At 52.5% G+C, this 20,488-nt stretch overlaps 1 protein-coding gene across 1 annotated transcript; it reads right to left on the bottom strand.

Annotated features, from left to right (window-relative positions):
- Positions 1 to 7,005: 7,005 nt before the first annotated feature.
- On the bottom strand, positions 7,006 to 13,238 carry Ptges2 (prostaglandin E synthase 2). Its single transcript, XM_052182183.1, has 7 exons — positions 12,924 to 13,238; positions 11,808 to 12,005; positions 9,587 to 9,645; positions 9,148 to 9,297; positions 8,618 to 8,818; positions 8,104 to 8,221; positions 7,006 to 7,564 (listed from the first exon to the last, which is right to left on the bottom strand). Exons 1-7 carry the CDS (start codon positions 13,197 to 13,199, stop codon positions 7,412 to 7,414), a joined length of 1,155 nt encoding a protein of 384 aa, XP_052038143.1. The 5' UTR covers positions 13,200 to 13,238; the 3' UTR covers positions 7,006 to 7,411.
- Between the last annotated feature and the right edge of the window lie 7,250 nt (positions 13,239 to 20,488).

Below are 20,488 nucleotides of genomic sequence, written 5' to 3'. Positions count from 1 at the left end.
GCTCAGAGTCAAGCACCTGGCCTTCCCCTGACAGCATTCTGTCTGTCTCTAGCAGAGGCAGGGAAAACCTTTGTGGTTCTTTCTCTCTGGTGCCAGATCTTCCTCCAGTGTTCTTTTTTTTTCTTTTCTTTTCTTTTCTTCTTTTCTTCTTCTTCTTTTTTTTTTTTTTTTGTTGTTGTTGGGGTTTTTTGTTTATTTGTTTGTTTTGTTTGTTTGGTTTTTTTTTTTTTTTGATTTTTTGGTTTTTTTTCGAGACAAGAGTTTCTCTGTATAGCCCTGGCTGTCCTGGAACTCACTCTGTAGACCAGGGTGGCCTCGAACTCAGAAATCCATCTGCCTCTGCCTCCCAGAGTGCTGGGATTACAGGCGTGTGCCACCACCACCTGGCTTCCAGTGTTCTGATGGTGCTGCACGCCCAGGGGCCAGGCCAGGCTGCTACAGGGGTGGCAGGAAGTGGCTTGGGGTCTCTGGCTCACACCTACTATAGGGTGAGCCCAGGTGTGGAACTGGCATGTACCCACCACCTGTACTAGACCCAACAGTGTCCCTTCACTGTGTGTCCACTTAGAACTTCAGAACACCACCTTGTTTAGGGACAGATCTTTGCTTGTGGAACCAAGTTAGGATGAAGCTGTCACTGGACTTAGGGAACTTTCCTCGTGGAAACAGTTGAGACAAGTTGAGTGTATGGGGGGAATGAAGTGTAATGGGACTTCAACTCCAGAGAAGGTGCTAGCATTGCCTAGACTGCAGGCCAGACTGCTTGGGTACAAAGGAAGGCGTGGACTTTACTAGCTTGCCAGAGCTGCGTTGTTAGCCTGGTCCCCAGCTCCTCATCCTGTCGGACCGGCTGCAGGCGCTCAAGCTGCCTCAGTTTCAACAAGCCAAGGGCACTGGAGTGCGCCAATCCTCTGTCCCTTGTGGTGGTTCCCAGTGTGTCGAGCCATTTCTGCATTGGGAGGGGGCCCCAAATTCAGTGATTATCCCTTATAAGAATTAAAAGTGGTGGGGCAGAATCCCAGCATTTGAGAGGCAGAATTCAAGGTAAGCCTGGATTTAAAGCGAGTTAAATATGGTATCCGGCTTTACATGTTATTTTTACTTATTAATTTGTGTGTGTGTGTGTGTGTGTGTGTGTGTTTAGGTGCACGTGTGGAGGTCAAAGGACAACTTATGGAAGCCTGTTCTGTTCTTTCATGAGTGTCTTGGGGCCTAAACTCAGGTCCTCAGGATATGTAGGGTAAGCACCTCTACCTGCTAAGCCGTCTCAGTGGTCCCGGTACTCTAAAGAGTGGGAGGGATGGGGATTCCATATGGAGAGACAGAGGCGAGAAGGCTGTGTCTGAACTCTCTCAACAGCTGGATCCTGCTAGCAGCCACAACTGGAGACAGGGAGCCGGCCCCACCCACACCTACAGCTGTGTGAGAATTAATGTCTGTGGGGTTTGCCAAGCAAGGTTCTAGGAATTGACTAGGACATCAAATAAACCACTTACTTCAGGAATTTGTTACCAGGGCAATAGATTCAAACATTCCTTACCTTAGGGTCCTGGCTGACTGGCTTAAGATTGCCCTCCCACCCTTTTAAGTTATGTCCTCCAAGTCAGCTGGAAGGAGAGGCCCTACCAGCAACGGAACTGGCTTGTTGAGCACTGTCAGGTGGGTAAGGTACAGGGCTCGAGGGCCAGGGATACCAGTGGTCTCTGTCCCCGGGCTCTGTATATTAGTGAGGCCGCCACTGCCTGCCTTACTTAGAACTGGACTGTTCCCCAGCCTCTTCTCCCCACCCTGCTTCCTGGTACGGAACATGTCACCTGATTGATCGCATTCCTGAGGCTCTTATCCATCCATTCGGTTCTGAGGGCTTTGTTCCCTGTCGCTGCACATGCCTGGAGCCCAGAACTGTTAACACGAATGAACATGTGGCTTGGATTATATTACCCCCGCACAGCCTTTGGATCTGGTTACAAGATAAATTAGGGCATCATGGTATGATCTTGGGCAAGGCTTCTGCATTGCCCGACCTCAGTTTCTCCCATGGGAACCTTTCTTACCCATGAAGGGGAAGGACATGTCTCAGTTCATACAAAGGGGTGCGTGGCCTTATTCACCACGGTGGCCTGTGCTCTGCTGTCCCCAATCCAGATTTCACTGGTCTGAGTGGATTGGAATGTAGGGGAAAGGTGGAAAGGGAGGAACCTTGCTGGGCCCAACTGCCCAGGTGGACCTTGGTCCTTGCACCCAAGGGCCAGCCAGCCCAGCGTAGCCAGTCGGTCTGGGCTGGTTGAGAGCTGCTGGTAGCAGTGCAGAAATAGACCTGAGGCCAGAGATAGCCAGTGACCTCCTCAGTCCTTCTGCAGGGGGATGGGGGGCAGCATCCCGGGCCTCTGGACAGACACCCTGGAGGGAGCGTTCTCTCTCCTGGCACCTGCTGATGGAGAGGGCGCCAGTGTGGGTGCCTGCCGCCCCGTACCTTTACAGATGGGGACACAAGAGACCTTGTTCTTACTCCATGCAAGTCCCCCACTCTTTTCTCTTTCCTGACCACCCTCTACGGGGAGCGTCTGTGTCAGCCTCTCGGGGCTGCTCTGACCAGGAACCACAAACTCTGACTCAGAACTTTCCAGTTTCTGGAGTCCTGAAGTCCAAGGTCAGTCCCACTGCCTAGAGTCAAGGTGTCAGCAGGTCTGGCTCCTCCTGTAGGGTTTGTCTTCTAGCTTCTGGAAGCTTCTGTGCTCCGTGGCTTGTGACCCTTTCTGACTCCTCCAGCCACTGTGCTTCCACACAGAGATACAGCCTCTCTCTTATCCCATCTCTGTTTGCTTTATATTTCTAATGTAGCCCAGGCTGCCCTCAAACTCACCTTGAGGAGGAGGAAGAAGATGACCTTGAACTTCGAATCTTCCTGATTTTACTTCCTGGTGTTCTGGGTTTACAGCTTTCTGCCTGCCTCTTGATTGCTTTTAGGGCCTGCCTAGACAATCTCCCCATCTCAAAGTCAGCAATTTGATCACACCTAGAAATTCCCTTCAGCACATCAAGTGCAACAGGTTCTGCGGATGGTGAGCTTTGAGCCAGCTGTCCTAGGCGCTCCCCACCACACACAGGGTTCCCAGTGTGTAACCACACACAAATAACCCTAGCATTCAGGAGGCTGTAAAGCAAGTATGTATGAGGACAGCGGAGTTATACTGAGCTCCAGAGCTGCCTGGAATACAGACAGATCCTGTCTCAAAAGACACACAAACAAAAAGGTACTCATTCCCTAGTACCACCAAGCATGCCCACCCCACCCCACCCCCCCGAAACCCTTCCTTATTAAAAACAACAGAAGTGATGCCCAGGGAACTTGGCACACTGGAAAACCAGACAAATGGTTGGAAGTTTTAACCTAGGATAATTTCTATGGAGAATAAGCATTCCTTGCCCACCTAATCCCAAAGAAAATGTAAGGGGTGGAAGATGTGGCTTTATGGTCAAGAACACAAGACTGCTCTTGCAGAAGACCCAGGTTCAGTTTTCAGCACCCAGGTCAGGCAACTCACAATGACCACCAACTCCAGCTCCTGGGGCAACAGATCCTTCTTACCTCCATATGCAAGTGGGCATGCACACACTCACACAAGCACGTGCACACGTGCACAATACTTTAAAATAACTTCTAAATATTTTTAAGTGGAAATTTGACAAAAACAGGAAAACTACCCTCCTCCCTGCAGCTCCCTCTCTGGCCACCACGAGGGAGGCATTTCTTCTCAGGATTCTGCAGGCCTATCTCCTGTATCCTTGGCTCAGAGCCGAGAGCCATAATGTCTTAGTCAGGGTTTTGTTGCTATGACAAACCACCATGACCAAAAAGCAAGTTGGGGAGGAAAGGGTTTGTTTGGCTTACACTTTCTGTCTTGAGTCAAGACGGGATCTCAAGCAGGGCAGGAATCTGGAGCAGGAGCTGATGCAGAGGCCATGGAGGGATGTTACTTACTGGTTTGCTTCCCCTGGCTTGCTCAGCATGCTTTCCTATAGAATCCAGTACCACCAGCCCAAGGATGGCACCACCCACAATGGGCTGGGCCTCCCATATTGATCATTAATTGAGAAAATGCCTTATAGCTGTACCTCATGGAGGCATTTCCTCAAGGGAGGCTTCTTTCTCTGCGATGACTCAAGCTTATGTCAAGTTGACACACAAAACCAGCCAGGACACAGAGGGATGTTATTCTGAGGCAGATAGCTGATGTCACTGATTATATACAAGCCTGTACCATCTTCCAAACACCTCTGGACCCCAATCTCACCACTCCCACAGATGGTCACTGATGCCAGTTCCCCGGAGGGCTGAGGCTTGCCCGAGGTCACAACCAAGAGAGGACAGAGGCCCAAACCATGGCCTCTGCTCAGCCAAGACCATGGGCAGCATGGTCCACATCTATAATCCCTATGCTTAGGATGTTGGAGGAGGCACAAGTCCGAGGTCAGGCAGGGTCATATGGCAGGTTCCAGCCCAGCCTGGGCTACAGAGAGCTTTCTCCAAAGCAGACCACAGGAGACATAGAGTGAACGTGACAGACAGCAGGCACTGGTCCCGGGTCAGCTCCGACCCCTATGAAATGTGATTTTTTTTCCTACTCATCTCCAAACGCTTAAATGCTAGCGCTATCAGCCTGCTACGTAGACAATGAAGATCACCTAACCAAACCTGAAATTGGCCACAAGGTGGCAGCCTCGTGTTCCTTCCATCTCCTGAAGGCTTTGTAGGCTCTCTAGTGCCTCCTGGTGGCTGTAGGAAGCTCGCTAAAAGAAGAAAGGTATGCACGCTAGGCCTAGAGAGTAGGGCTTCTTCAGTCCTTCTCCATTGAAGTCATAGGAAGCCAGTCTGGCTAGGGCGGTCCTTGGGGTTTCCTCACCGGCCAGCCAGTGCAGCAACCTCTGAGGAAAACCATCAGGATCACCCCTGTGATCCCCCGGCCCCACCAGCCCTCTGGGGAATACAGAGGCAGAAGAAAACATGAACATCATTTCTGTGGAGATGAGGAGAGAGGGTACGTCTGACAGCTGAGACACAACCTACCCGCCTCCTAACTCAGATGACCTCAAGGGAGTGCCAAGGCTAGACACAACTGGTCCAGTGCAGGAGCACCAATAGCAGAGACTACCAGCAGTGGGATTCCCCAGGCTATGGTGTCCCAATGAGAAGGGGGCATCTCCCCACAATATGTGTGTGATGGTTTGTATATTAGAAGGGGTGGCCCTGTTGAAGTAGGTGTGCCACTGTGAGTGTGGGCTTTAAGACCCTCATCCTAGCTGCCTGGAAGCCAGTATTCTGCTAGCAGCCTTCAGATGAGAGTCTCCCAGATGAGAATCTCCTCTCGGTTCGTCCAGCACCATGCCTGCCTGGATGCTGCCATGCTCCCACCTTGATGATACCGGACTGAACCTCTGAGCCTGTAAGCTGGCCCTAATTAAATGTCTTTATGAGAGTTGACTTGGTCACGGTGGGTGTCTGTTCACAGCAGTACAACCCTGACTAAGACAGTGTGAATCCCAGCTGCTTCCTCAGGTACAGTGAGACTGAGGAGTTCGGTTCCTCGAGGAGGTGCCATGGAGCAGCAGTGTGTGGACAGAGCCTTGAGGAGGGACGTGGGGCGGGGCTGCTGCTGTTCAGGCTCCACTTCCCCACCTGCAGCAGCAGGGGCACCTGAACCGGCAACCTCACAACCTCACAACCTGGGAATTCTGGGAGCGGACAGCAGGAGCTAAGTGACCCTTTACACAGAGGGGGGTGGGTGGGGGGGTGAGCGCTGTGGGAACAGACACTGGGGAGGCAGCAGCAGGGAGACAGCTCATTTTAATGGGAAAAATGAGGGTTTTTTTTAACCCTTTGTGGGGTGAGTAGGTGCTATTGGGGTGAGTGTATATCATCGGTAGGTGCCAGGGTGTTGGGAATTCCTCATCTGCATAGGATGAAATTTCAAGTGCTGCTGGACATGACCTTTTAAGGGGAGAGGGAGTTTAACATGGCTACTGGGCTACATGACCTCCTCCAGGGGGGGAAAGGTGGGGATGCAGGCTCTGTGCTGCGACACTCAGGCTAGGGGTTTGGATACACCCTACCCCACTCTTGCTCCTCTGCTCTTCCCTACCACCCCATGGCCTTGCAACCTCACAGGATGCAAGGATGGAGAGACGAAGGCTCAGTGGCTCACAATCATCTTAGCTCCAACTTCAGGGGATCTGATGCTCTCTCCTGACTCCACAGGCACCAGGCGTATACATGGTGAACAGACATGTACGCAAGCAAAACATTCGTACACATTAAAAAACCGAGAGCCTGGCGCACGCCTGTAATCCCAGCACTCTGGGAGGCAGAGGCAGGTGGATTTCTGAGTTCGAGGCCAGCCTGGTCTACAGAGTGAGTTCCAGGACTGCCAGGGCTACACAGAGAAACCCTGTCTCGAAAAAAAAAAAAAAATCCAACAAAACAAAACAAAACAAAAAAAAGAACTTCTGATCTTCCCTTCCTGCCTCCTGCCAAGATTACTAGTGCACATTACCACACCCTGCCTAAGTGAAGACAGACCAGGTGGAAACCAGGGTGTTATGTGTGCTGAGAAAGCATGCTACCCAGAGCTACGCCTCCAGAAAACACTGTCTTTGGGAGACGGGGTCTTACGCTGCAGTCCTAGACTAAACCCCTGCTGCTCCCACCTTGGGTTGTTGAGATTACAAGCGTGCACTACCATACCCAGTTCCCCCACAACTTTCTCCGAGGCAGGACTATCAATGTGCCCATTTGACAGATGGCGGCCTGGAGAGGACTATCACTGCCCAGAGCGCCATGGTCAGTGGGAACGTAACCACACTAACGTCCGTGTCTGAATCCTGGTGACGTTCAATGGGCACCAATTGCAGGGCGGAGGCGTCAGGGTTAATACAGCCTGCCCTGGCGTCCCTTGGCTGACAGCCCAAGCAGCATCTATCCCACAGACCAGACCTCAGAACAGTGGCTGCCAGAGGGGAGCAGCAGACCTCTCCTTTATTACAAATAAAGTAGTCCCAGGAGCACCTGGGAAGAGCTGGGACCAGGAGGCACGTGCACAGGACCGCCCTCCCCTCGTCCAGGGCAGGAGCCAGTCTGATCCCTGTCAACAAGGGGTTGAGCCCCAGTAGAGTTGAAAAGGAGTCCCCGTTGAGAGATCAGGCCCCTGGAACTGGGGTTGGAGGGTAGTCCTTTGTGACCCCAGACCCTTTACCTACAGAACAGTTGTAAGTTTGGGCCCTGTCCTCAGAGTCAAGGACCCGAGAAATGTCCAGAATGAGAAGTAGAGAACTGGGGGCCAGGTGGAGCAGAGACGAAATGACAGCGCCCTACGAGCATGGCCAGGGGCTGGTCCAGGTCTTGTGGCCCTAGCAGCTAGTCTTTGCAGCTGGGGGGCACACAATGCATTGAGGAGGCTTCTTCAATGGCCCGCTCCATCCGCAGGTACCAAGGCTGGATGTGTGAGTGTCGCATCAGGTCGTCGAAGGCCTCCAGACCCTCCATCACTCGCAGCACACCATAAACTGCCTAGAGAGGGGTCAGGGACCAGTCATTGCACTGGGGCCATGGGGGCAGCAAGGCCTCAGACGCTCAGACGAGGCCTCCACACTGCCTGTCTCTGCCAGGTGTGTAGGATTCTGAAGAGCGGATATATCCACATCTGGTCACACCAAGGCTACCTGGTTACAAGACTGCTCAGGAATGCGGTCTAAAGCCAGGCCAGTGAGATTTGCAGGTAAAGGCCTGGAGTCCATGCATGCTGCGACTGAGCTAGGAAATCAGACGGGACCTAGGCCCTGTGACTCCAACTTAGGCCCCGGATCCTGCCCAGCCTGAAACTACCCCTTCCTGAGCCTTGCAGGTGTGAGAACTATGAAAGCAAGCTGTTTGCTTTTCCTCCTGACAACACACACACACACACACACACACACACACACACACACGAAAACCAGACACAGTTCCTATGGGGAGCAGGGAGCTGTAAAAGGCGGGCTCTCCCTGGGTTTTCCCCTCCCCACCATGCCACCCCAAAGGCAAGCCACTCCAACTGCCACCATCAAACATACCAGGTCAGCAAGGTTAGGTTTCTGACCCCCCATGAACGGGCGGTCTTTGCCCACGGCTGTCACCCACTTGTTGGCTGCTTCATAGAGGTCCACCCGTACATCCTCCTGCAGGTGGTGCCTGGAGAGAAAGGTTGGTCAGGGCACGCCTTCCCCAGCCGGCTTGAGCACAGCCTCCTTTGCACGAGGCAGAGAGGCAGGGTGACTGGGGTGGCCCTAGGTGAGGGACGGTACCTACATCACGGAGCACCTGCCCCCCTGAGTGACAGAGGGTGGCTCAAGATGAAAAGGGACCCTGACAAGGAGACGACAGAAATAGAGGGCACAGGGTAGGGCCATGGCTCCTGACCCCAAAGCCCGGGCAAGGAGTGATCGTTCAGTCATGCTGGGTCCCAGGCCTGGCTTGTCCGCTCTAGGCCTGTTTCCCTTTTCCCTTCCTGAGGGGTTTGACGGATGCTACCCAGCCGCCACGCCGGGACTGGGGAGAGCAGACCCCTGCTTCTGTGCGAGCCATCACCTGCTTTTGAGGCGCTTGCTGATGAGGTACATGGCGGCGGCGCCCACGTACTTGGCCATCGCGGCCTCCACAGCCCCGAACTTGCCCTCTCGAACGATGTAGTCGAAGGACGCCAAGGCCTCGGCAGGCGTCCGGTACACGTTGGGAGAGATGAGATGCACCAGCCAGTCGTCAGCCCACTGCCGCCACTTCATCTCCTCCCTGCGATGCAGGACAGAGAGGGAGGCTCGCTGTCCCCAGCCAGGGCCAGAGCTCAGCCCCAACACTCAGTCTTTCACAAGACCCAGAGCAGTGGTTCTCAGCCTTCCTAACTCTGAGAACCTTTAATGCAGCGCCTCCTGTTGTGGGGACCCCCAACCGTAAAGTTATTTTGTTGCTACTTCATAACTGTAATTTTGCTACTGTTATGAACATGTAATATAAACATCCAATGTACAGGGTATTTGATGTGCAACCCTTATAAACGCCGCTGGTCCCAGAGCATCTGGCTCTGCCCGCCCTACCCCTCAGGCAGCCGCAGATCCACTCACGTCCTGGCTTCCTTCCCGCCATACATCTGCTGGGCCTCCTTCTCGTCCAGCATGAGCCAGTACTTGTTGCAGAACTCGGTCACCTCCTTGCCCTGGTCATTCATGGCCTTCATGGGTGGGTAATAAGTGATGACCTCTTCCAGGGGCTGCCTTCAGGGGAAGGCTACAGCTTCAGCCTCACTCCGTGCCCACCCCTTGCCACTCCCCACCCCCCCAGCCTACCAACCCAGCCCAGCCCGACTCAGTCACAACCCTCCTGCCGCCTCACTGGCAGCAAAGGGTCTAGGTTAGACGGGAGGAATGCTTTCCTGGCAGGAGGAGCTGCAGGAGCTAAGGCAGGCAGGTGTTGGAGTAAAGGTACCTTTGATCTCTTCTAGAAATGTCTATAGCAGCCCCACCCTTAGATAAAGCCCTGCTGGGCCTCCCAGGAGCGACTTACCCAGAAACCAGGTAGGTCTTGAGGGCGCTGATGATGACTGAGGAGTCATTGAGCTGTTGCTGGAAGAGAAGAAACAACTGTCTTTTGTGAAGCTGAGACAGAACCTGGAGCCCCGGGCACGTGAGACAAGCCCTGTTGTAAGCCACGCCCTTGCCCGCCAGACAGGTTTCGCCATCAGAGGCTCTGGCTAGCATGGGAGGACTGGGCTCCTTAAACAATAACTGGGGCACCGCTGATCCATCACAGAGGCACCCCAAACTCATGTCCCGAGCTACTACTCCCCATCCTTGGGCCCTCTGTCAGAGTCATGGTGACCGAGTATGGCTACTGGAGATGAGCCTGGCATTTGACCCTAATCCAACCCACGTGTTGTCTAGGCACCAAAGGGCTGGGAAGGACCAGAGGCTGCACATAGGATACCAAGCCCAGTGGCAGGATTTTATCTTTACTGTCCCCACAGCCCAAGGTGGGGATCCTATGGCCTAACTAAGAAACTAGCCCAGATCCAGCACTGGGGAGGCAGAGGCAGATAACCTGAGCCCACGACCAAGCCTGGACTATACAAAGAGAGTTCCATGACAGCCAGGGCTGCTACACAGAGAAACCCTATTTCGAAAAACCGAAGAATAAAATAAAGTAAACAAACAAACACAAACCATGAAGCCTTGTGTATGCCCACAGACACATGCTAAATAGTAAATAAACAAAAATGTAATTTAAAATAAAATTATTTTTGAGACGGGGTCTTATTATGTAGCCCTGGCTGGCCTGAACACCTGGAGGTCTGCCTGCCTCTGCCTCACAGACTAGACTAGCACCTCCACGCCTAAGGAAGCTTTCATTTTCTTTTTCAAATTACATTGTATTTTCTTTGTGAATGGCAGCAGTGGTGGTCAGAAGACAGCCTTCACAGTTGGCCTCCTTCTACCAGAGTCCTGGGACTTAAACTCAGGCCGTCAGGTTTGGCAGCAAGGGCTTTTACCCAAAGCCATCTCAGCAGTCCTTAATTAAAATTTTAACAAATAAACAGTCTGGACATAGTGACACCTGCTTTTGATCCCAGCGCTAAGGAGGCAGAGACAGGTGGATCTTTGTGATCCAGGACCACTCTGATCTACAGAGTGAGTTCCAGAACAGCCAGGGCTACACAGAGAAACCCTGTCTCAAAATCCATATCGAGATTCAGAACAAGGGGAACACAATGAGCCTCCGTCTCAAACAATAAAAACAAGTGTATAAACGAACCCCAGCACTGGGCATGGCTGTACATGCTCACACACAACCCTAGCACGCAAGAGACACAAGAATACTGAGTTCTAGGACAACTTAGGCGACATAACAAGACTCTATCCTAAACAAAACAGCAGCCCAGAGAGGTAAAAATTAGCACCCAGGATAAGTGTGCTGGCTAGACTCGCGTCAACTTGACACAAGCTACAGTTATCTGAAAGAAGGGAACTTCAGTTGAGAAAATGCCTCCTTAAGATCATGCTGTAGACATTTTCTTAATTAGAGATTGATGGGGGAGGGCCCAGCCCATTGTGGGCGGGGCCACCCCTTGGCTGGGGTCCTGGGTTCTGTAAGTAGACAGGCTAAGCAAACCACAGGGAGCAAACAGTGAGCAGCACCCTCCACAGCCTCTGCAGCAGCCCCTGCCTCTAGGTTCCTGCCCTGCTTGAATTTATGCCCTCACTGGAAGTGTAAGTCAAATAAACCTTTTCCTCTCCAACTTGCTTTTTGGTCATGGTATTTCATCCAAGCAATGAAAATCCTAATTAAGGCAGCTAGTGAGTGGCAGAGCCACACCTCAGACCCAGACCACCCCAAGTCCAAACACAGGGTATTCGATGTGCAACCCTTATAAACACCGCTGGTCTCAGAGCATCCTGCTTGTTCATCGTAAATGCATCCTGAGGCTATCCCCAAGACTCGGCTAATAGGCAAGGAAAAGGTTCCAAATGTATTTTAGGGTTGTTGCTGTGACTGTACCCTGCCATGCTGCCCAGACTAAGGCTCAAGGGTTTACCAGAGCAACCTGGGCTCCAGGCCTGCCCCACCCACCCCACACTTAGGAACCATTTTCCACCCAAGTTCTTCTCCCTACTCACAGTGGAGACCCAGGAATCACAAGTTCTGTATAAAGTTGAGTATGAAGCAGTATCAGATTTAGGGAGACTCCTAGCTGGGGACAGAAAGGAGGCATGAGACCCCTGAGGCTCACCAAGCTGTCTCCTTCCTGGGCCACCAGGATGGGCACCTTCCTGTAGGAGGAGAATTTGATCTCAGTCCTTCTCACAGGGTTCACCTCCACCACCTGATAGGGCAGGGAGTGGAAGTCCAGGAAGGCACGGACTTTGCTGCAGAAGGGGCATGTCTTGTACTGGTACAGGGTCAGCTGCAGGCGGTTGGACAGGGACAGCTGGGGAAGAGAAAAAAATTGGGGGCATGTAACACCTGGAGTCCCAGAACTCGCACTTCCCCTCCCCCTGCAAACCTTTCTTCGGGGAGTCCTCTAAGGTGACCCTGAAAACAGAATCAGGAAGGGTGGCGGGAATGGAGGGTGGGCAAGGGGCTCAGGGCGTGGCAGACAGCCTAGCCTAGCTCTAAGTGCCCAGCAGGTATACCACAGGGCTAGGAGGATCTGCCAGCACACGCATGGGCATACAAGTTCATCTTCGTCCTGTCCCAAAAGGGGACTCAAGAGACTCCCTGAGTGTGTCTTCCTCCATCTTCAATAGTCCTTAAGGTCTCCTCCACTCCCAGCCTCACACCTCACTTATCCAACTCTTTCTGAGTAACCGGCAGAGCGGACCACTGGCCAGGCAGCATTGGCCAGAAGTGAGATCTCCCTCAGATCTCCAAACGCGGAGGAGGCTGCATCTAGCTACAATTGCAGCCCCCTCCCCTCGGTCTTCACATGGAAATCGGACGGGCAGGGAAGAGAGCAGCGGACCACAGGGACTCCACTCCAGTTCCTGGGTCCAGGAAAGATGCATGGGACGGAGAAGGGCTAAGACTGCAACTCGTGAAAGGTCTACAGGGCTGCCGAGCCACGGTAGGCTGGAGCACGCCTCCAGTTCTGAGTCTAAAGTCAGGTTTACTCGTTCCAAAAAGATTATTCCCGGTGCCACACACACCTAAATCACAACAGAGACCATGGCATGCGATACATACAGCTCTATGTCGTGGGCACGACCCCCTCCTCGGACTCTTAAGGCCAAGACACTCGCCCAAGGTCACAAGCGGGCAAAAGAGGCCGCTCCAGACCCTGCGGCTTCTCAACAATTCAGGGCTAATCCCGGCTCCCCGTCAGCAATCCATGGCAGCCAGGTCTTACCTGCGCAGCCGAGTGCTCGGCGCAGAGGTTCTGGGAACGCTGGTGCCACCGCACCGTGTGGTACAGACCCAGCGCGCCGCCCAGGGCCAGCGCCGCCGCCCCCAGCAACCGCGGGTTCCCCTTGCGGACCGCGGCGCCGCGGCTTCCGGCCGCCGCCTTGGTGAAGCCCGCCCGGCTCTGTGCCGAGAGTGGCTGCCAGGGTCGTGCGAGCAGCCCCTCAGTCAGGGCGCACCGGCTAGAGCCAAGCACCCACGCAACGCGCGCCGCCTGGGCCATGGTCGCTCTGCCGGCGCTGTGGGCGGGCGCACGAAACCAAAATGGCTAAGGCGCTCGGATTCCTTAAAGGGACAGAACTCCGGGGCCTGCGTGTTGCCTAGGGTAACGATGACGCCAAGTAGGACCTGAGGCCTGGAGGGGACTGGGAGCGCGTGCCTGTCTGAGAGGCAGAAGCACACCCTAGGGGCTTTGGAAGTGATTTGACGTCGCTGTCTTCTGGGGGTGCAACGACGACCTGTGACTCGTGTACGGGCGTTTTCACACCGTGCATCTGCGATGTCAGAGAAAACGTCGGTCTTGTCAACGAAGCTGACACACCAACAGCTACAGTGTGCTCATAAACAAACCTTTAAAAAAATACAAATGAAAAAAATAAAGAACCCAGACCGTAAAATCGATTTGCTACATGCTTCCATTTGGCTAAAGATCTGTATATTTGTATTTTATGTGTATAGGTGGTTTTGACTGCATGTATGTCTGTGTACCATGTACATGCAGTACCTAAAAAGGATGGAAGAGGGAATGTGAGCCCCTGAAGCTGGAGTTAGACTCCCCAGAAAAGGTCCGACGCGATCTCCAGTGGGTGGCCGCAGCGTCTCAGACTCTTTCTGCCCTCCCGCAATGCTGTACTCTGCAGCTATGATGCGAACCATAAACTTTTCTCAAATACAGCGGGGGCCTTGGCAACCACGTGCCGCGGAAATTGCCCACGCTAAGGGGCCGGCTCGCCAACCCTAAGGCCTCCCCAGCCCGAATGGGAGTGAGCGAAAGTCCTAGGGCACCCCAGGCCTTTGGGAGCTCACTGGTCTTAACCCAGCGCCCGACCTCCACCTCCTAGGCTTCTCCGCGGACAGCCCTAGCGTGACCCCGCCCCGAAGCCGAAAGGGGGCGTGGCTTTATAGTGGGCGTGGAATCGAGGGGGGAGGCGGGGTTCGTTGGTTAGTGGGTATGGCGCTGTAGGGGACTGGCTGTGCAGGTTCCTGGGTCCGATCTGGGTCCGATCCTCCGCCTTCACTTTCTCCTGGGCTCGGCAGTACCAGAACCTACAATATCCAGCCGCAAGTGGAACCTGGCGCATGCAGGCCCAGGCGAGCGAAAAAGGCCAAGTAGCCCCAATGTGCTTTTCTGGGAAAACCCAGCTGGGAAGAGAATAAAAGGCACGGAGGATTCTGGCTCAAACACGCCCTCTAAGAGCGGCAGGAGTTATCCCATAATAGTCCGGGCACGAGCCTGGACGGCATCCCGGAACAAATGCCTGGAACCTGCACTAGAGAACTGTACCTACCATTCTTGTTCTACAATTGGGGAAACTGACCAAAACTTCAGAAAGGTGGCGCTGCAGCCTGGGCTGGGAGGCCCACTGCTTGTACACTTCTCTGTCCCAAAGGGTCTCTGATAAGTTCCCAGTCCTCTCCTCACCTACCCTTTCTCTCTGTCCACTCTCTGGTCTCTCCCTGACTTCTGGTTCGAGTGTGCTTCATCCAAGGACTCAGCAAATAAAGACAGCCTCTTCCCTCGTGGCCAGGGAAAACCCACCTGGTCGGGATGTCTGTGGCCCTTCAAAATCTATAAACTGAAACTTAAAAGTGGAGTGGTCATCATAATAATTGAATCTTTTAGGGGGTGATTAGATCAGCTTGTAAGAATGGAACTGTTACTTTTACCAAAGGCCCCACGTTGTGAGAGACCCCCAACTCAATGTTTTTAGACCTCTAAACAACTAGCCCAGCACAGAGTAACTTGTTTTCTGCTTTCAGCTTGAGAAAGATAGCCCACCCAGTTCTAGTTCCAATGTTTAACTATACAATGCCCCAAGGACATTTGTTCCAGATAATCTCTAGCCTTCCTTACTTCCTCATTCTGTACTTCCCCATTCCATGCATATTTTGTCCTCCACCCATTGCTTTGGAATTTTGTTCTCCACCCCTTGTCTTGTGATTTTTCCCCTTTAAATACCCCTGACTTCAGTTGCACAGGGTCCTCAGTCCTCTACCCCTGCGTGGGGTATGGCTGTGGAACCCAGAATTCTGGAAATAAAGAAATCCTCATGCTATTGCATCGAGACCGTTTCTCGAGAGTGATTTGGGTGTCGCCTTCCGGGGTGTGGGGTGCTGGGGCACCCTCGGTTTTTGGGGGTCTTACAGTTGCAAACCAGACTGCCTCCCTTGTCTGTCTTCTGAAATGCAGGCGTCCTGCAGGGTGCCAACCATGAGGAACTGATCTCTTACCCTTCATAGTGTAAGGAACAGGTCTCTTACCGACTCCCCAACATTTAGTCTAGGCCATTTTGTCAGAGTAGCAGGAAGCCTGGCTTCAGTCAGTCCGATCCTGATTCCAGGCCTGGGTTTACATCTGCCTTCATAGCAGCCCCATCTCAATGGAGGAACACCAATGGGCCACCCTTATTTCCCCACACTTTCTCACCTTTGATCCTGCCTTGGTGGCCAAGTAGGAGCCCAGGAGCCCGCCCACCCTCCTGCCCCTGCCACCCTGAGACTCCAGAGGTCCTGCCCTGAGTATCTTCCCACAGAACCCCCGTCAACATCTGATTTGCGAAAGAATTAGGCTGACTGAAAGAAGTCCAGCTATATCACCACTCAGACCCAGGTGGGTGTGAGTGGAGCTTCAGACTGGTCTACATAGTGAGTTCCAGGACAGCCAGGGCTACATAGTGAGACCCTACCTCTAAACAAACAAACAAACAAACAAATACTGGGCTGGGGAGATGGCTCAGAGGTTAAGAGCGCTGACTGCTCTTCCAGAAGTCCTGAGTTCAATTCCCAGCAACCACATGGTGGCTCACAACCATCCATAAGGGGATCTGATGCCCTCTTCTGGTGTGTCTGACAGCTACAGTGTGCTCATAAATAAAACAAACCTTAAAAAAATACAAATGAAAAATAAAGAAGCCAGGCCGTAAAATCGATTTGCTACATGCTTCTATTTGGTTAAAGATCTGTATGTTTGTATTTTATGTGTATAGGTGGTTTTGCCTGCATGTATGTCTGTGTACCATGTACATGCAGTATCTAAAAAGGATGGATGAGGGAATGCGAGTCCCTGAAGCTGGAGCTACAGACTGTTGTGAGCCACCATGCTGATACTAGGAATCAAATCCAGGTCCTCTCTGCAAGAGTTCTGAACTATTGATCCCTCTCTCCAAGCCTTTATTTTTAATCGTGTGTGTGTGTGTGTGTGTGCCTGCCTGGCTATTTGTGTGTGCCACATGCTTACAGGTTTCTGAGAAGGCCAGAGGAGCCCATCAGATCCCTTGGAACTAACTTACAGACAGTTGCAAGCTGCCACGTGGCTTCTGAGACCCAAACCCAGTCCTTGTCAAGAGCAGCCTTAACCACTGAGCCACCTCTCCAGGCTTGGTTTTCTTTTGCTTTTAGATAGGGTCTCACTTTGTAGTCTAGGCTGGCTTGAATCAGTCCACCTGTTTCAACCTCCAAAGTACAGAACTGCAGGCTCTCTGAAGCCTTTCATATATACACAATTAAGACCAAAAGTGTCAGGGTTGGTGAGATGGCTTAGCAGTTAAGAGCACTGACTGCTCTTCTGAAGGTCCTGAGTTCAAATCCCAGTAACCACATGGTGTCTTACAACCATCCATAGTGAGATCTGACCCCTCTTCGGGTATGTCTGAAGACAGCTGCAGTGTAATTACATATAATAAATAAATAAGTCTTTAAAAAAAAAAGATCAAAAGTGTCTGGTGGCTCATGCCTTTAATCCCAGCACTTGGGAGGCAGAGGTAGGTGGATTTCTGAGTTTGAGGCCAGCCTGGTCTACAGAGTGAGCTCCAGGAGAGCCAGGGCTACACAGAGAAACCCTGTCTCGAAAACACACACACACACACACACACACACACACACACGCACACAAGAGCAAAAGTGTCCCTGTGAATTGTGAGCACCACAGGTATTAGGGACTCTGTCGCTTCCTGGCTTGGTGTCTCCAGGGGGAGGAAGGCCCCTCCAGTACATTCTGCTGTCCAGCATGGATGGGTTTTCAAATGGGTCCTCCTTAATGTCCACTGGTCCCAGGAGATGGACACCGCAACCTAACCTGGGGCGACAGTCTGACTCTGACCTACAATTCTAAGAGGACTGCAGAAGTAGGTGGGGAGGGACCTCCTCCAGGAGGAGGAACAGTTTACAGCTAGAGGGACAGCAACTCAGGTGGGGAAAGGAAGGACCCTCAGAGAAAGCCCTCTGGTGGCTAAAGCACACACATGTAAGGTGGAACTTGGCATGCACTTAGCAAGGGCCTGACCTTGGAGCTGTGGGCTGGAGTCAGATGATTGCTCGGAAGACATGCAAGGCAGACCCTGGATACTCCTACAGAGTCTGTGGGTCCCAGCATGCTCTCGGCCTCCAACTGCGCTTAGTGGCCTCCCTGTCCCTTGTTCAGGACGCTGTGAGCTCCCCAGCGGTGCTTTCCCTGCCAAGCGACATGCAATGAGCCCGCCCCCCTGAACTGTCAGATATGTTGGTAATGAAATGTAATGTAATAGACATGGGGGGGGGTTAAAGAAGGCCACATCTAGAGATGATGAAGCTGGAAGATGCTAGACACACCTAGTGCTTGAAACCATGGGAGAGAGCCCTGACCACACCCGGAACCTGGCACAGAGGAAATTTCATTTTTAAAAAAGTATTAATTAATTAATTAGTTAATTAATTAAGTGTGTGTGTGTGTGTGTGTTGAACATACATGCTATATGAAAATCAGAGGATAACTTTTGGGAATTGGTTCTTTCCTTCTATCATGAAGGTTCTAGGGACTGAACTCAGGATATCAGGCTGGGAGGCACCTCACCAGCCTTTCCTCTTTTTTTTTTTTTTTTTTTGGTTTTTGAGACAGGTTTCTCTGTGTAGCCTTGGCTGTCCTGGAACTCACTCTGTAGACCAGGCTAGCCTCAAAATCGGCCTGCTTCTGCCTCCCAAGTGCTGGGATTACAGGCGTGTGCCACCACCCCCAGCTTTCCTCTTTCTTTTAAGAAAGATAAGGTCTCACACTGTAATTCACACTGTGTTATGTAGCCCAGATTGGCCCTCCATCTCATGACAACCTTCTTCCCTCAGCCTCCCGAATGCTGAGATCACAAGTGTGAGCCACTACACTTGGGTACAGAGTGGATTATTTATTTTAGTTTTGCTTGTGTACAAATGTGTATGTTTGAGGCGGTGCCAGGGGGGTGGGACTTGCACACTTGTGGGGGTGATCTGGGAGTCAGTCCTCACCCACCACCCTGTTTGAGAAGATCTCTGCTTTGTTGCCTGTGCCAGGCCAGCGTGCCCCGGAACATCTGAGGTTTCTCCTCTCCTCACTTCCCATCTCACCATGGGAATGCTAGGACCACAGTCACGTGACACCGCACGTGGCTTTTACGTGATTTCTAGGGATCTGAACTTGGATCTTCATAATCACGAAGCCAGTGCTTTACCCACTGAGCCATCCTCTCCTGAGCTCATGTACACGGCATTTCTGACTTTGGCCTTCTGGGGTTTGGAAGATGTGATTCTAAGCCAACAAATGTGGTAATCTGTTTAATACAGTGATTTGGGAAACTCTCAGCCTTTTCCAATTGCAGAAGCCTTTGGCAGGAAACAAAGGCCGAGTGTGGCCAGCAGCAGACCAAGGGACGGAGGAAGAGGTGGGCCAACGCCCATAAGAAGTGGGGAGGAAGTGGACTCAATCTACAGAACCCAGAAGTGTGGGGGGGGGAGGTAGCATGGAACAGGGGCACCCAGTGGTGTCAGGAGGGGACCCAGGATGCTGCCGCTGGCTGACTAAGGCTGAGGGTCTCAAGAAGGATAGCCCCCATCCCCAAGGCCTGAGGGACTCTGGGTCTAGAATGAAGTACCAGTCCTGTGTCCTCTGTCCATCACACCCATATAGAGAGTTCCACCCTGAGCTGAGCGGTGTTCTGAAAGCCATGGGACGGTAGTTACCGTGGCCTAAGCCCTGCCCCCAGGACCTCGCCCCTCACTCCTCAACCCTGCTATGGTTTCTGGAGAAGGACTTCAAGAAGCACAGCAGCAAGGCCAAGACTGGGATCTCAGGGGCCATCATTATCCACAAGGCTCTGTGTTCCTTGAGACACCTGCCCTGTCAGTCACCCATCTCCACTGGCTCAGGTCAGCTCTCTGTAAAGGCAGACACACTGCCCGTTAGAGTCACCCTCCCAGGTGGCTCAGTCACTGGAACCGCTGGGATGAACGGGGAGGAGCAGAATGGGCTGGCTCCTCTCAGAGCTCCCAGAGGTCCCCCAGACAGTAGTGTGGGTGCCATGCTTCTGGACTGAGAGACATGCTCTCAGACAGCGAGTCTAACCATTCCAGCATCCACTCTCCTGCCTCCTGGGCTACACATCTTCCTGATCTGTCCTGGGCTCACAAGACAGGAGAGAGAAGCAACCTTTTAGGGAAAGTATGTCAGTCCTCTCACGAAAGCCACCTCTGATGGTGTCCCTCAGAGGCCCAGTCCAGCAAAGGTCTGAGAAGCAAGGGACAGGGGCATGGCGCCAAGGAGTGGCTGCCCTAGACATGCCCTGCCTTGTGCAGCCAGGCAGTCACCCTGCCCAGGTGCACTCAGCAGCCACCCACTGCCTTCTGGGTACCAGGGCCTGCTGCAGAGCTGCCCAGAGCTGGGACCTCCAGGCCCCTGTGCCTGTGGTCATGCTGGCCCTCTCATAGGCCTCTGTCTGCATAGGCATCCATGCTCTGGAATGAAAGCAGGCACTGAGGGTGAGCTCATAAGACCTCCTTCCCTAAGGATTCATGTGCAGCTGGCGGTTACTGAGGGAGGAGATACATTTACTTCCTTCTTTTCTTTCCATCTTTCTTATTTGTCTGTCTGTCCTTTTGTCTTTCATTCTTTCTTGAGACAGAGCCTTGCTATACCCAGTTTAAGAGAGATTTTCTTGCTGGATACAAGTGCTGCCTGCCTGTAATCCCAGCACTTGGGAGGCAGAGGCAGGCAAATTTCTGAGTTTGAGGCCAGCCTGGTCTACAGAGTGAGTTCCAGGATAGCCAGGGCTACACAGAGAAACCCTGTCTCAAAAAACCACCACCAACAACAAAAAAATAAAAGTTCATAGTCACCCTGAGAGTAGTAAGTTCAAGGTCACCCTCGGCTACATGAGACACTGTCTCTAAATAGATAGATAATAGTTGAAAGAGATCAAGAAAGATTTTCTTCAGCTGTGTGACCATTGGTAAGTTACCCTTACTCCTGTAAACAACCCTTCACCCACCTGCCATGGTCTTGTAAGCAATCCT

This window comes from Apodemus sylvaticus, chromosome 5 (genome assembly GCF_947179515.1).
Source record: "Apodemus sylvaticus chromosome 5, mApoSyl1.1, whole genome shotgun sequence".
NCBI classification, from domain to species: Eukaryota; Metazoa; Chordata; class Mammalia; order Rodentia; family Muridae; genus Apodemus; species Apodemus sylvaticus.
The sequence above is the reverse complement of the archived record's forward strand: the minus strand, read 5'-3'. Positions and strand labels throughout refer to the sequence as shown.

Excerpts from the sequence above, each read along its gene's own strand:
- Ptges2 (XM_052182183.1), bottom strand. The coding sequence starts at position 13,199 with ATGGCCCAGGCGGCGCGCGTTGCGTGGGTGCTTGGCTCTAGCCGGTGC. Across the intron at positions 8,222-8,617 it reads AGCAAGCGCCTCAAAAGCAG|GCACCACCTGCAGGAGGATG; the intron begins GTGATGGCTCGC and ends CTTTCTCTCCAG. Across the intron at positions 7,565-8,103 it reads AACCTAACCTTGCTGACCTG|GCAGTTTATGGTGTGCTGCG; the intron begins GTATGTTTGATG and ends ACCCCTCTCTAG.